This window comes from Erpetoichthys calabaricus, chromosome 7, assembly GCF_900747795.2.
Source record: "Erpetoichthys calabaricus chromosome 7, fErpCal1.3, whole genome shotgun sequence".
Classification (NCBI taxonomy): Eukaryota; Metazoa; Chordata; class Cladistia; order Polypteriformes; family Polypteridae; genus Erpetoichthys; species Erpetoichthys calabaricus.
Genome location: NC_041400.2, coordinates 165,302,316 through 165,318,762, shown reverse-complemented (window position 1 = coordinate 165,318,762; position 16,447 = coordinate 165,302,316). Strand labels below are relative to the sequence as shown.

At 40.6% G+C, this 16,447-nt stretch overlaps 1 protein-coding gene across 2 annotated transcripts in view; it reads left to right on the top strand.

Annotated features, from left to right (window-relative positions):
* The first annotated feature begins 5,554 nt into the window (after nt 1-5,554).
* Nucleotides 5,555-16,447, top strand: part of LOC114654178 (low-density lipoprotein receptor class A domain-containing protein 1-like) — a 29,692-nt gene continuing 18,799 nt past the window's right edge. For both annotated transcript variants that reach the window (XM_051929562.1, XM_051929561.1), the window contains exons 1-2: nt 5,555-5,679; nt 10,086-10,173. In XM_051929562.1, coding sequence (XP_051785522.1) covers nt 5,647-5,679; nt 10,086-10,173 — 121 coding nt within the window. In that variant the 5' untranslated portion in view covers nt 5,555-5,646. The remainder of the gene's footprint in view (nt 5,680-10,085; nt 10,174-16,447) is intronic.

The following is a 16,447-nucleotide window of genomic DNA, read 5'->3' as shown; positions in this document are numbered from 1 at the left end:
TGACTACCATCTTATAGACCTTCCCTTTCACTCTTGCAGGTACCCGACTGTGACAAAGCACTCCTAATACTCTACTCCACCCTGCGTGCACTCTCTTTTTCACCTCTCTTCCCCACTCTCAATTACTCTGTACTGTTGATCTCAAGTATTATTTAAACTAGCCCACCTTCGCCAACTCTACTCCCTGCACCCTCACCATTGCACTGACCTTCCTCTCATTCACATAGATGTATTCTGTCTTGTTCTTACTGACCTTCTTTCCTCTCCCCTCTAGAGAATATCTGTACCTCTCCAGGGTCTCCTGAATCTGCTCACTACTCTTGTTATGTCATCCGCAAACATCATAGTCCACAGGGACTCCTGTCTAATCTCGTCTGTCAACCTGTCCATCACCATTGCAAATGAGAAAAGGCTCAGAGCCGATCCCTGATGTAATCCCACCTCCACCTTGAACGCATCTGTCACTTCTACTGCAGACCTCGCCACTGTCACACTTCCACTCTGTACAACTTTTACATATTTCTCTGCCAATCCTGACTTCCTCATACAATACCACAACTCCTCTCTAGGCACCTTGTCATGTATTTTCTCTAAGTCCACAAAGACACAATACAACTCCTTGTGGCGTTCTCTATACTTCTCCATCAACACCCTCAGAGCAAATATCTGTGGTGCTGTTTCCTGGCATGAAACCATACTGCTGCTCACTAATCATCACCTCCCTTCTTAACCTAGCTTCCTCTACTCTTTCCCATAACTTCATGCTCTGGCTCATCAATTTTGTTCCACTGTAGTTACAACAGCTCTGCACATCCCTCTTATTCTTAAAAATCTGTACCACTACACTTTTTCTCCACTCCTCTGGCATCTTGTCAATTTCCAAAATTTACCTAAACAAGCTGGTTAAAAACTCCACTGACATCTCTGGTAAACACCTCCATGCTTCGACAGGTGTGTCATCTGGACCAACAGCCTTGCCATCTTCTTCATAGTGTCCATGAGCCAAAATGATATGACCACCTGTCTAATATGCTGTTGCTCCTCTATGTGCCACTGAAACACCTCTGACCTGCTGAGGCATGGACTGTACAAGACCTCTGAAAATGCCTTGTGGTCTCTGGCTCAAGGACATTAGTAGCAGATCTCTGACTCCTTTAAGTTATGAGGTGGAGCCACTGTGGATCAGACTTGTTGCTCCAAGACATTCCATAGATGCTTGATTAAATTGAGATCTGAGTAATCTAGAGGCCAGGGCAACACTTTGAACTCTTCATCATGTTCCTTAAAACTATTGTGGCGGAGCACATTATTCCGCTTAAATATGCCACTTTCATTGCCATTGTCTTGTAAGGCTGTATCTGGTCTGAAATGAAGTTTAGTTAGATGGTATGTCAAATTAACATTCACATGAATACCGAGACCCAGAGTTTCTGAGCAGAGCATTGCCCAAAGCACACCCTCTCTCCATCAGCTTGTTTTCTTCCCACCATGCATCCTGGTGCCATTTCTTTCCCCTGAAAACCATAAGGACTGATTTAGAACATCTGTGTTAGGTAGAATGCCCAGATGGGACTGGGTGGTCTTTTGCCCTTAGAACCCCTGCAGATTTTGTTTAAAACTTACCTTTTTTCTTTGTTACGTACTGTATAATATTATTGTCTAATCTTGATTATTTATGTTTTATATTAACTTCTTTTTATTTCATTTTGTAAAGTACTTTTTAGCTACATTCTTTGTATGAACACATGCTATATAAATAAATGTTGTCATTGTTGTAAACTATGCATGTGTACCCTGTCATCTACATGATGAAACCGTAAACAGGATTTAGCAGACTAGGTGACCTTCTTCCATTGATCCAAAGTCCAGATCCAACGTTTGTGTGCCCATTGTATTCGCTTACAATGATGCTTAGGGGTTAGCATTGGCACTCTGACTGATCTGCAGCTAGCTGTTCAGTAGGGTTTGATGTACTGTGTGTCATGACACATTCCTCCCCTAACCATTGTGGCGGACGGCCGGGACCTATGCCCGGCCGGAACACCCCTTTGTCACTAGATCCGGGGGAGCAGCCATGGGAGCCACGCTACGTCCCTCGGAACCTTTGTTGGCAGCCCCCCTGGGTTCCATTAGGGCTGCTTTCATGGAACACCAGAGCTCATCTTGGTTGGGCTCCGTGGCCTCCACCAGGGGGAGCTGCATAGAGCTGCACGGCTTAACGACCCCGCCTGGGCGGGAGCGTAGCCACACCCGGAAGTGCAGCCAGAAGTAGGTCAACGAGCACCTGCAGCACTTCCAGGTGGGCTATAGGAGGAGCCTGCAGCCACTACTCGGGGCGCCAGGGTCAGGAGGAGGAGGAGGAAGCTGCCCTGGGAAGAGTGGAAAGAAGAGTGTGATTTGGGGTGATTTTTCTTTGTCTTTTGGGACTGTGTTGTGCCTGTGGGGTTCACGGGGAAGATGCTCCCCACAGGTGAAGAAGAAATTAAAAGTTCTTTTGTTTATTTAACACATGACTCCATTGTCAGTCTGTGTCGGGTCGGCGCCAATATCACACCATCAATACATTTTATGTGTGATTTGTGCTACAGTAGCCCTTCTGTTTTTGTGTACCAGGTGGAATGTCTTTTGTTATCCTTTTTCATTAGTGAGTTTTGGCTGCCCAGCACACTGTCAGCAGTTCGTGGTTTTACCTCTTTGGACCACTGTTGGTAGGTATTCACCATGGCTAACCGTTAGCATCCCGCAAGCCTTGCCTTTTCAAAAATGCTCTGACTCAATCATTTGACCATAACAATGCAGTCCTTATCAAAAGCACTCAGGTCTTTAAACTTTCCCATGTTTTTTTGTATTCAACATGTTGAATTTAAGTACAGTATCTAATGTCGGCTTACCATCCAATGCATCTCTGACCTGGATATGCACAGTTGTTACCAGATAGTCAACATCATTTGCATCATATGGGAGTAGTCATAATGCTTTGGCTCATCAATGTACACATCAATTATCTGATCAAAATAGTCTGTGCCTTCATTTCTAACAATAAGCAATTAATAGGTTATCCCTGATGGTTTGGTGTAATGTGGCCAGACGATTGAAAACACCTGAGTAAATGAGAAAGATATAAAGTTAAAACTGAAATGGCTATTTTCACACTAATCTTGCTGTCAAGTTAATCAGGCAACTTTCTTGTGGTCCTGCACAAGGTTTCTAAAAAAAATCTGCTGTTTTATCATTTTGGATTCCATGCCTAGAATATCAAAATTAAGTTCTCCTTGAAAGAGCAGTTGGTAGGGGTTTATGTTTTTATGATGAACTTTATGATATTTTGGTGTTAAATTCAAAAGAAGCAACATTTTCAGCAAAGAACAGTGATGGCTGAAATCAACTCAAATATTTCTGGCTTGTTGGGCCCTTGTCTCTAGTCCCTATCATCCAGTCCAGTGGCTTCTCCTGTGAGAGCCATGCTAATGATACACAGTTATAACTGTCATTCCTTCAAGAGGACTACATCACATTGACATTGCAACATGTATGCAGGAACAACATCTTCTTTTCAACCTGGCAAAGATGCACCATCTTGTTATCCCAGCTGGTCCATCTATTCAGCACTGCATCTCTGTTCAGCTTGGTTCACTATCAGTAATACCCGCTTTGTTGGTATGCAGTCTTGAGGTGGTAACTGATGACCAGCAGCTCCCACCTGCTTTGTTCCTTCTAAGGTAGTGAACCAGAGGTGTTATACTGCCCTCTCCTTCAAAAATCTCGATTTTGAGGTTTAACACAAACTCCATTCAGCAGGTCATTACAGACATCAGGTCTGCCCTGCCTGAAGCAAGGTATTTTAAGAATGATTGAGAGGTCCACCACCATTAGCACAAAATCAGTCCTCAGTATCGGGGTCGTTAGTCTGTTCTATCCCACTACTAACACCAATGTAACAACCCATGGATGGGGGAGATGGAGGAATGGAAGTAGCCATTTAATGCCAAATGCTGGTAAGTGGCCCTTAAAAAAATCTTAGGCTTCTTCAGTGCTGTTTCTGCCCACTGCTTGGACGTTCAGCACCGACATGCGCTCCAAGCTGCTTTGTCCCTTCTGGTGCTCCTAAACACCATATGGCTCTTCCTCACCAGGGGTCAGAGATGACCCATATACCACGCTATTTCCCCATCTCTGTATGAGCTAACCCAAGCCAAGGGTCCAATCTGAGACTTAGCAGTGGCCAAGCATCTGAGCCGAAGGGTTTCAGCCGCTGGGAGACACGTCTGATCTAATTAATAATAATAATTCTTTGCATTTATATAATGCTTTTCTCACTACTCAAAGCGCTCAGCAATTGCAGGTTAAGGGCCTTGCTCAAGGGCCCAACAGAGCAGAGTCTCTATTGGCATTTATGGGATTCGAACCGGCAACCTTCCGTACACAAAGCTGCTTTATAGCTGGCTTCTCCTGCTATTCCCACCCCCTCAGACAGTCTGCCAACACCGGGGGAGTGCATCCCTCTGAAGTCTGGACTCAGAGGCATTACAATGCTGTAGTTCAGGGTCTTGTACTTATATAATATTTTGCACTTTGTTTTTACTGTTTTGAATGGCAAGTTTGTTTTCTGTGTTGCTGCTTTAATTAGTGAATTTGCCCTCAGGGATAGATAGATAGATAGATAGATAGATAGATAGATAGATAGATAGATAGATAGATAGATAGATAGATAGATAGATAGATAGAGGATCACACTGCATTTTTCATGTATCTGTCATTATCATGAACTTGACAGAGCAGGATAACATCATCCAAATGCAGCATATAAACATGACATTATTCCTGGCATGTGCAATAGTTTATAAAACACAAGCAACGGAATACTAACCAGTGGTGAAATGTGAAATGTTCAGATGATAATTCACCATTAGTATTGATCGGCAAAAGGCAGTCAAATGTGATCACAAAGTGATCTTCGCAGCAAAGAGAGGATACTTCTTGAAAACGGTTTGACCTCAGGTGCTCCAAAGTGAAATGAGCTGACCTTGCAGCATCGTGACACATACAACCTTAGTGCTCTTATGAGAAGACTCTTGTGGAGGGCCATCTGTGTCACCTCTTAATATAATCTCAATTAAAAATGATCAGAAATATTTGTTAGAGGGTAGTTTATGTCTAAGCTAAATTGCTCTAGCATATGAATTTTGTTTAAATTCACATTGGAGTGTTTTTATTCAAAACGTTTGCATTTCTTTAAAATGTGACACAGTATTATTTTATTGTATGGAGCTCAGCTGACTACAACCAAATACACACAGCTACTCATTATTGTGTTGTTCCTCATTCTTCATGGACTCCTACTGAAATGAAAAAGCCATACAGGAGAGTTTTAAATTACACTGAACAATGGAATGTGAGGTCTTTGGAATAATAGATAGCATTTGTATTTAAAGACTATAAATAACGCTTTTCTTACATGCTTGCACAACACTTAAAGTAGACTGGCTGTTGCCTAACCACAAACCAAGCAACGGCACTGTTGTTGTCCATTGGTCAATACACTCAGTAAAATTAAAGAGAAGTAACACAGGTAGTTCAAATTTCAATGGCATTTGTTTGCTTTCACTCAAATAATTTATTATTCAGAGAGTTTGCCACAGCAGCAGGATGCATTCAAATACTGTATATCCAGAGTACCAGGTAAACATGAATTATTCTTAATATTATTTGAAATAATTTTGATAAAAGCTCATCATTTCAGGCACTGTCAGTGGAGTTTAAAAACCTGATCTTTGTTGTAGTATTTACAGCTTCCACTTGCCTAAGAACCTGGACATTTCCCTACTGTCAGTTATGATCTGTTTGAGCTTTTAGCACTGAGTAGTTTGGTGTTAATATATCTGATGGTGCTTTAAAACCAGGTTTAAACTGTGTTTTTGTAAATGTTAAACAACAGAATCATAAAGTAAAGAAAGAAAAAAGAACATAATACATCATCTAAGAATGTATTATACTAAAATGTATGTAATACTAAAAGTCGTGCTGTCATATGTACAGAGGACAATGAAATTCTTACTTGCATGCCCAGCCAACATGCAGCACTCTTTAGGGCAGTAATAAACAAAAATATACTCAAATAAAGAACTTGTATTTAATAGAAAATACAGATTAACTTACCTGATGCACCCCTAATTCCTGTTTCTACTTCTATAGTTGTGCCCCCAGTTTAGGAGTGAGATTTGAATGAATATGAATGTACGGAAGAACCAGACAGTGATATTTTAAACTATAAGACATCAGAACCAAAGCAAACTGGATAAATCCTTTACTGTTGCTTTAGCACTGTAACAGAATGTCCCATTAATCAAGCAAATTTTAAACTATAATGAGACATTTCTGACAAATTTTAGAAGACAAATTTTTAACACGCTCACAATATCTTTACTCTTTTCTGACATTTTTGTGACTGAGCACCAACCCCTTCAACACAGTGACACCAATATACTGTAAGTTCAAGTTCAATTAATGGTTTGGATTGGAGGAGAGCCTCCTTTTATGCCAGACCCAGAAGAAGTTCCAGTAACAAGACTACCAGCTGGAGGAACTTCCAGATCAGGCAGAGGTTCTCTAAACTGGGGACGATTTGTCCCTGCAGCTCCCTCTGGTGGCACTGATGGAGCACCAAAGGGCTACGTCACTGGACAACAACTCCCAGCTAGCCCTGCAGGCATTCAAGTCAGCACTGTAGCTCAGGAGGACTCCCACCTGATGTGTTGTGGCAGCAAATAGTCCAGGTAAATAGTCTTCCTCTGTCTGTCCACTACACTGGCCTCCCAGCAGATTAAGGACCTTGAATCATCCTGGCCAGAAAGCCAATCCATCCTTAGCGTCCATTACAATATACTGTATATATATTGTACATACCACATCGGCTTGACGAGCATCCCGGCCAGAAGAGGAAATGGTTCCTTACCCGGATGAGGGGGCTTCTAACAGGCAGATAGGCATCCTGGCCAGGGAGGAGAAAGGGATCAGACCTGTAAGGAAGTTACCAAAAGGGATGGCTGGACACTCCACTGAAAAGAGAAGATGTCGCAGGGTTTTTTTTTTTTATTCCTCCAGCACGCTAGAAGGCTGCAGTCCTGGATATCAGTGCCCAGTAGGTAGCCAGCAGGGCATGCCAGGAGATGTAGTCCGGCAGAGCAGTCCTGCTGGGGTCACTGGGTGCCACAAGAGGGCGCTGCAGGGAGGCAAGTTCCTTGTTATAATGAACTTTCACATGACCCAGAAGTGCTTCCATCGGGCAATCGCCCTGGCACCAGAAGTACTCCCGGGTCTGTGATGAAAGGGACCACACTCCCTTATCCAGGCGAGTTGGAGCCGGGAGGACGTGGAGCAACGCTCGGTTGGAGGAGGGCAGTGCGGTGTTAGTGAGAGAAGGGTATTGTGGAGAAAGACAACTTGTGTCTTTGTGCAATTTTGCAACTTTGTTGAAGAAGTGGTTTAATGAACCTTCCATTATTTGAACCCGGAAGTCACTGTGTGTTTGTGTTTGGGGGTTTGGGGCTTGCTGACACTCCTTGTTCCATCACAATATATATAATATTATATATATATAATTAAGTAAAGCCATCTCATTCAAAGTAATGAAATTAATTTATTGTATTGTTAGAAAGGAAGACTAGTTGGGGATTAGTCTAAACCACTAGCTCCCAAATACAGCTCTGGGAGACTCACTCCGAACATCATTCTTACTTTTAATTGATGCCACTGTTTAGTGGGCTGTCCTTTTTTATTCTCTTTTATTCACCTTTTATCCTAAGAAATTCTGCAATATTTATAGTTTTGCCAAAGCACTAAATGCTTAAGCTGACTTTGCATTTTCTTTTTCATTTCCCATTTTCTGTACGGTTTACCTTTAATTGTATCAAAATGTAAACAACAATTAATGTTGAATAGGAGTGATTACTTCAGTGACATATTCACTTATCTGCTCATTTGTAAGAAATCACTAGTCATCAATAGACAAGTGAAAACGGCCATGAAGTTAATTCTTGCCATTTAGCTGTCAATGCTGTTAGTTAAGGTTAGCACAGGAATGCAACTAAACTTAATGGTATGACCAGGGACCTCATTTGTAAAACTTTACGTGTATTTGAATGTGAGAATATGCACATGCCAGAAAAGCAACACCTTGAACTCTGTGCTATGTTACTCAAACCATTCCTGAACAAGTTTTACAGTGTGGCAGAGGGCATTGTCCTGCTGAAAGAGGCCACTGCCATCAGGGAATAGCACTGCCATGAAGGGATGTATGTGGCCTGCAACACTTTTTAGGTAGGGGGTACGTGTCAAAGTAACATCTACATTAGTGTCAGGACCCAAGGTTTCCCAGCAGAACACTACACAGAGCATAACACTGCCTTTGCAGGTTTGTCTTCTTCCCATAGTGCAACCAGCTGACATCTTTTTCCTAGGTAAATGATGCACACACACCCGCCATCCTCAGGCTATGATGCACTGTGTGTTCTTTCGCCTTTCTCTCATGTCTAGCATTACATTTTCAGCAGCTCTATAGCAGCTCTTTTGTAGGCTCGGACCAGATGAGCTAACCTCCACTCACACCACACATCATTGAGCCTTGGGCGCCCATGACCCAGTCACCAGTTAACCAGTTGGACCACTTCAGGTGGGTATTAACCTCTGCATACCGGGAACACCCCACAAGACCTACCGTTTTCGAGATGCTCTGACCCAGTTGCCTAGCCATCACAATTTGAGCCTTATCAAAGTTGCTCAGAGCCTTACGCTTAGCCATTTTTCCTGCTTCCAAAACATCACCTTCAAGAACTGACTGTTCACTTGCTGCCTAATCCATCCCACCCCTTGACAGGTGCCATTGTTATTCACTTCACCTGTCAGTGGTTTTAATGTTGTGGCTTATCTGTGTATGCATGTTGCATGGAGACCAGTGTGAAAATGAACAGACTCGACACACATAAAAAGGTTTGGGGCAGCCACCCGTATAATATTCCTGGCTGCAAATGGTTTTTTAAGTTATAAAGAGCTGTTGATAGCACTGAGTCCAAGATCGAACTGATGAGAATTAGGAAAGATGGTGGCTTTAAATGATCAGACCGGACGTGATGTCAGATAACTGGATGTGATGTCCTTCTGACATCAGTCTGTGCGCCGGAACCGGAAGTGACATTCTTCTGGGTGCCCGAACCGGAAGTGACGTTCTTCTGGGTGCTGGAACGAAGAAATGACATTTGTCTGGGCACCAGAACTGGAAGTGTCATCACTGACTCAGATAGGTTTTCCCGCGGCTGGTCTGTAGAGACAACAGGAAAAGGTTTAGTGCACCCCGCCCTCCCCTGCCCTGGCGTGGAATTACCTTTACTTAGTCCACACAATGTCCCCCTACTTGCACATGTGTGACACCAGTTACTGGTTGTTAAATATTTTTGATCATCGTCATTGTGGTATTCATTTTTTTTCCAAATGTTCTGGTTGCTTAAGTCGTCATTAGTAATGGACTCACTAGTGGGTCTGATAATCATGTAATTGTAGCCTTTTATCATTCAGTTCTGTTTGTCCTGTTATCTACTCTGGTCTTTGTTGTTTTTAATAGGATACAATTAATGGTAAACTCTACAGAAAAAGGTGAAAAGAGAGATAAGAACTGAAAAAATGGAAAAAAAACAAACATTTCAAAATGAAAATCTCACACTACTACTCTTTTCTAAATTCAGAATAAGACAAGAAAAAGACCAGCTAATTAAAAAGTGAGATTACAGGTAAAATTAATTATGAATTGTGAAACTGTTTGGAACAAAGATCTGCAACCTGAGGGGGGCTTTTCGGAGAGAACATGGGAACCACTGATGATACTCTTTGTTTTCTATTCATTAACCAGTTCATAGTCCAACTTTTTGTGGAACATAACTGTTTCTATATAATAGAAATTGCAGAAAAAGCTTCCTCTCAAAATCATCTTATGATAACTATTTGCACATTATGTTATGGTAATAAAATTCTTTCTTGTAGTATATTATTAATTTTAATATGACCTTGCTTTCAGTTTGCATTGTTCTTGTCAACAGGATGTTGAAGCCTATTCTGTTACTTCTCGAGCAACTTCACGTTGGGGATCGGAAGTTTCATTAGCTCCCAGACAATACAAGGAAAAAGGTAACTTGTTATTTTAAAATGCTGCATGAATGGCCTGAACGCTTAGGCAACTTTTGCTTTTAGATTTTCATAACTTATATATGTTAATTTCCTGAGCCTACATATTCTAGGGAGTGGCATGCTAGACCAATGACTAACCTGGGTAGAAATTCCAGCCTGTCTGTCAGGAGTTTGCAAGATCTCACTGTATCTGTGTGTTTTCCCAACATTCTCAAATCATGCATGTTGGGTCAATTGGCCTGATAGACACTACCGTCAAAGGTTTTAGAACACCTCAGTTTTCCAGTATTTCTTCAAATTTAATCAGTAGAAACGCAATGAATGAAATGCAGTACACTATAAGAGATTTAAATTTAAAGTTTAGTTTAGCAAAAACTGACAAAAATGAAATTTCAGAATATTACAAATGGGACTTCTTCAGGGAACAACTAATAAGTTACAACTTATAGATGTTCTACACCAAAGTAAATTAAGTATTGCAAGTTGAAGCAAACAATTTGCATAGGTGTCCCAACTTCTATTGATTACTTAAAAACCCTCCGTCTTTCTTAAAGCAGAGTTGGAACAGACCGTGTTAGTATACCCTGTGAAGTACTACTTGGACAATATTACAGTGATAATGATAGGTGTAAGAAATAAACACAGACGTATAAAGGTTTGGGGTTTATAGCCCCGTATACTGTAAAAAAAAGCGCTAGGTCAATAGTTCCAAATAACTCAAAAGACATAGAAGGAGGGGAAGACGGACAATTTATGGGGACAGACCGGAAATTAAACAGTGGGTTGCTGGGAAAATTGTGGTGTAGGATGGGTAGCTGACGTCATCACATGGGGACCAGAGGGAACAAAGGAACCCGGAAGTGTTGTGGGTCTTTGGATCATCCAGGCGGTATTATGACGGCGGAGCCTCTTTCTTTCTGAGGAAATAAAGAGAAAGAGGTTAGTACGCTGTCGATGTCCCCTGGCACGACTTGTCGCGGTGTGTGTCGGGTCCTTAAACTGCTCCCCATGTGCACGTGCATGACACAGGAAAAGAGCAATTAACAAATGAAGGTCTTTCATTTAGAAAAACTGCAAAAAAAATCAAAGTGTCTGTGAGTACAGTGTTGTCCTACACAATCCAAAGTCAACTGGATCCAGAGGATACTCTGATAGGAAGAGATCTGGCAGACCCAAAGTCACAACCCAATCAGAAGACAAGTTTCTGAGGGTCACCAGCTTGCATGGTAGGTGCCTCACAGCACAATATCTTCAAGCACAGCTTAACAGTGATCAAAAAAAATGGAGTCTCAGTTTCTACTGTTAGATTCTGTTGAGGTTTTGGTCAGTGTGACACCAAACTTGGTTAAGCTGGTGTGATACTAGGTGGATGGACATATTCCTGTGATTAGTCATAGTGTGTCTTAGCCTATCCTGGTATGATCTAGCCTGGGACAAGATGCCCTTCCATCACAGGACACACTGACTAACATATCCACACTCCACACTCACTCTCACAGGGCCAATTAAAAGACACCAATCAAACAACGTACACATCTTTGGGATGAGGGGGGTAACCAGCATACCTCTAAAAATCCATTTGTAGAGTATACACACTCTCAGTCACATTGGGCCATATTGGAGTCTACATTTGACCTAACTTGTTCGACTTTTGATTAGGAGAGGAATTCCTGAATACTTGCAGAAAAAACAATCTAAACTCAGGTATAATAAACCATAGAGTTACCAGGCCAGTGTACTGAGCCAAAGCTACTGGAGCTGTGAGGCAATGGTGCATTGGTGCTGTTGTCCATGCCTCCATGCCACCACTAATGTGTTTCCTATTAGCAAAACAAAGACTGAACTGAAAAATGCTTATCATAATATGGAGTTTTACTAAATGGTGTCATAATCAGAGTGTCTGAATCCTCTGCAAAACAGTAGATTATAGTTTACAGATTACAGATTATTAAAATAATGAGGCCTTACATCCACAAAGTGGTGCTGCTCAAACTTTATAACACACTAGTGAGACCTCATTTGGAGTATTTTGTACAGTTTTGGTCTCAAAGCTACAAAAAGGACAGAGCAGTGCTGGAAAAAGTCCAGAGAAGAGCAACTAAGATGATTCCAAGGCTACAAGGGATGAGTTATGAGGAAAGATTAAAAGATCTGGTCTGTTCAGTTCAGGTAAAATTAGATTAAGAGGTGACATGACTGAAGTGTTTAAAATTATGAAGGGAATTAGTCCAGTGGATCGAGACTGTTACTTTAAAATGAGCTCATCAAGAACACGGGGACACAGTTGGAAACTTGTTAAGGGTAAATTTCACACAAACATTAGGAAGCTTTTCTTTACACAGGGAAAAATAAACATATGGAATAAGCTACCAAGTTGTGTGGTGGACAGCAGGACTTTAGGGATTTTCTGTACTGGACGTGATGTTATTTTACAAGATTTAAGTGGAATGGACTGTTGAGCTTTGTTGACTGAATGCCTGCTCTCACCTAGATTGTTCTAATATTCTAATGTTTAAGGCTATGGGGTGCATTTTATACAGTGATTTACTACATGATCCTAAAGCAGTCACTTACAATACAATACAATACAGTTTATTTTTTGTATAGCCCAAAATCACACAGGAAGTGCCGCAATGGGCTTTAACAGGCCCTGCCTCTTGACAGCCCCCCAGCCTTGACTCTCTAAGAAGACAAGGAAAAACTCCCAAAAAAAACCTAGTAGGGAAAAATGGAAGAAACCTTGGGAAAGGCAGTTCAAAGAGAGACCCCTTTCCAGGTAGATTGGGCATGCAGTGGGTGTCAAAAGAAGGGGGTCAATACAATACAATACAGTACAGTACACAGAACAATTTCTCAATATAGTAGGAAATAAAAAATATAAATTTTAGAAGTACAGAGTAGAATTAAACAGTAAATGATATATCCCATAATAAGATTTGTATTTGTATAGAGTCCTGGAGACCTCATCCTTCAAGCTGCCTCCCCCATTTGGCCATTCCACAGCTGAAACAGTGCTGGGCCAGCCAATCCGATGAAAGGACCCCTCTACCCCACGATTCCTGCGATCCTCCATCTGGGATGACTTTTCCTTAGGCAGGCAAAACAACTTGGCAGGTGGGCCATGGCACCAAGTGCCACATTTGAGTACCAAGACGAAAAACAGAATAAGTGAGGGTTAGTATACAATTATAACTGTCATGTTACTTATGTTTAAGTGCTAATGACTAACAACAGAGATGCAGTCTGTACAGTTAATCAGCAGCTCTAGTCAGGATATGCTAAACTGAAGTAGTGAGTCTTCAGCCGGGATTTAAAAGCTGAGACCGAAGGGGCATCTCTTATAGTAGCAGGCAGACCATTCCACGGTTTAGGGGCCCTGTAACTAAAAGCTCGACCCCCCACTGTTATTTTATTAATCCTTGGAATCATAAGCAGACCGGCATCTTGAGATCTTAATGTGCGCTCTGGTTTGTAAGTCATGATAAGTTCAGACAAGTAAGCCGGACCTCGACCATTTAATGATTTATATGTTAAAAGAAGGATTTTGAAATCTGCCCTGAACTTAACCGGGAGCCAGTGTAAGGATTTAAGAACTGGAGTTATGTGTTCGTATTTTCTTGTTCTTGTAATAATTCTCGCAGCCGCATTTTGGATTAACTGGAGGCTGTATAAAGAACAGTTTGAACATCCAGTGAACACCGCATTGCAGTAGTCAATCCTACTAGAGATAAATGCATGAATTAGTTTCTCAGAATCCTGTTTATTTAAAAAGTGCCTTAATTTCCTAACATTTTTAAGATGGAAGAAACATGTTTTGGACAACTTTGTAATATGCGCTTTAAATGACATGCTAGAGTCAAAGATAACTCCTAGATTGCGGGCTGATTCAGTAAAATTGACTGGGATTCCCACTGAGTTAAATGATGACAAAATATTATTGTGATCAGCATCATTCCCTCCAACAATTAACATCTCTGTTTTATCTGTATTTAAAGACAAGTAGTTCTTATTCATCCACTCCTTTAATTCACTAACACAACTAATTAAAGACAACATTGGAGAAACTTCATTTGATTTAAATGAAAGGTATAACTGGGTGTCATCTGCATACGAGTGAAAATTAACATTATGTTTCCTAATGATAGATCCCAGTGGAAGCATGTAAAGTGAAAACAGTAAAGGTCCCATTACTGAGCCCTGCGGGACACCATATTGAACTTCTGTGTATAATGATGGAGTACTGTCAGCACATTTCTGTACATATTGGAATTGATTTGATAAGTAAGAACTAAACCAAGCGAGCACGGTGCCTGTAAGCCCAACATCATTTTCTAGCCTGTGCATTAAAATAGAATGGTCGATGGTGTCAAATGCTGCACTTAAGTCCAACAACATAATTACAGTTGAGTTTCCTTCATCAGAGGATATCAGAATGTCATTTACAACCCGTGTTAGTGCCGTTTCTGTACTATGACCAGTGCGAAAACCAGACTGGAATTTCTCAAATAAATTGTAATGCATAAGGTGTGTCTGAAGCTGACTGGCGACTACTTTTTCTAGTATTTTAGAGAGAAACGGTAAATTTGAAATAGGCCTATAATTATTTAGTATATGTGGGTCAAGGTCTGACTTTTTAAGTAATGGTTTAATGACTGACACTTTTAGTGCATCTGGTACTGTGCCATGCAATAATGAACTATTGATAATGTTTAGGATAGGCGCTGCAAGAGCATCCATTGCACTTTTTACTAGTTTTGTTGGCACTGGATCTAGGGAACAAGTAGTGGGCTTCATTTTAGAAATTAAACTTAAGACTTCCTGCTCAGTTACAGGATTAAAATTACTAAAGTGCTGAGTGCAATGTGAGACAGGGTCTGCTAAGCTAGTATTTGGTTTGTACTGTGATGCTGAGATCTGGGATCTTATATTTTTAATTTTCTCATTGAAGAAGTTAATAAAGTCTGTACTGCTAATGTCTGTTGGTATTTTGCACTGTTGATCTGAATTTCCATTTGTTAATTTAGTCACTGTTCTAAACAGTGCCCGAGGATTTTTATTATTGCTATCTATTAATGTAGAATAATATTCTGACCGAGCTTTAAAGAGGGCTTTTTTATATTTATTAACACTCTCTGTCCATGCAATTTGAAAGACCTGTAGCTTTGTTGTTCTCCATCTGCGTTCCAGTTTTCGACACTCTAATTTAAGAGCTCGAGTGTTTTCATTAAACCAGGGAGAGTTTCTATGTGCTTTGATCACTTTTGTTTTAAGGGGTGCCACTGTGTCCAGAGCATCTCTCAAGGTCACATTATAATGTGATGTTAGCTCATCTAAATGGTTTTCCACAATTACACTCGACTTACTCAAAGTATCTATAAATTTTGAAGCAGAATTACAATCTAGATGCCGCACTGTCTTTGTTTTAATCTGGGAGTGTGTTCGCAAGGGCAGGACCAAATCAAATGTAATTAAGTAGTGATCAGAAATAACTTCATTTAATGGAGTAATAATTAAATTTTGAATTTCAACTTTGTAAGTTATAATTAAATCTAATGTGTGGTTATGATTATGAGTTGGACCTTTGACATTCTGACAAAATCCTACTGAATTTAACAAATAAGTAAAACATTTGCTAAAAGTGTCAGTTTCCACATCAATGTGTACATTAAAATCTCCCATCAGTACTACGTGATCATAATTTATAGCCAAGTCAGATAAAAGGTTGCTAAATTCAGACATGAACAATGAATATGGCCCTGGTGGTCTATAGACTAGCACTATAATTGTGTTGGAATCTGTTTTAATATTTAAAATGAATGCTTCAAAGGATGTAAAGTTGCCTAAATTTTTAGAAGTGATTTGCATTTTGTTACAATGAATTATTCCAAGGCCCCCTCCTCGACCTGAATCTCTAGACTTATGAAGGAACGAGTATCCATCTGGTGACGCCTCAGCTAGGGGTACAGTGTCACATTTACTAAGCCAGGTTTCGGTGAGAAGACACAGATCAGATTTTGTACTTAATATAATATCATTTACCAAAACAGCTTTAGTGCCAAGAGAGCGAATGTTCAATAAGCAGCATTTAAAACTGTATGCTTCTTTCTGAATTGGTGATATACTTTTTGTTTTAATTTGTAGTAAATTTCTATTACAGATGCCCCTGGTGGAGGGTCTGGTTTTATCCCTTGGTCTAATTATACACCTTATTTTTTGGTTATCAATTAATTTAATGTTTGTATCAAGACTAAATTTACTGGATGCCCCAAGACAA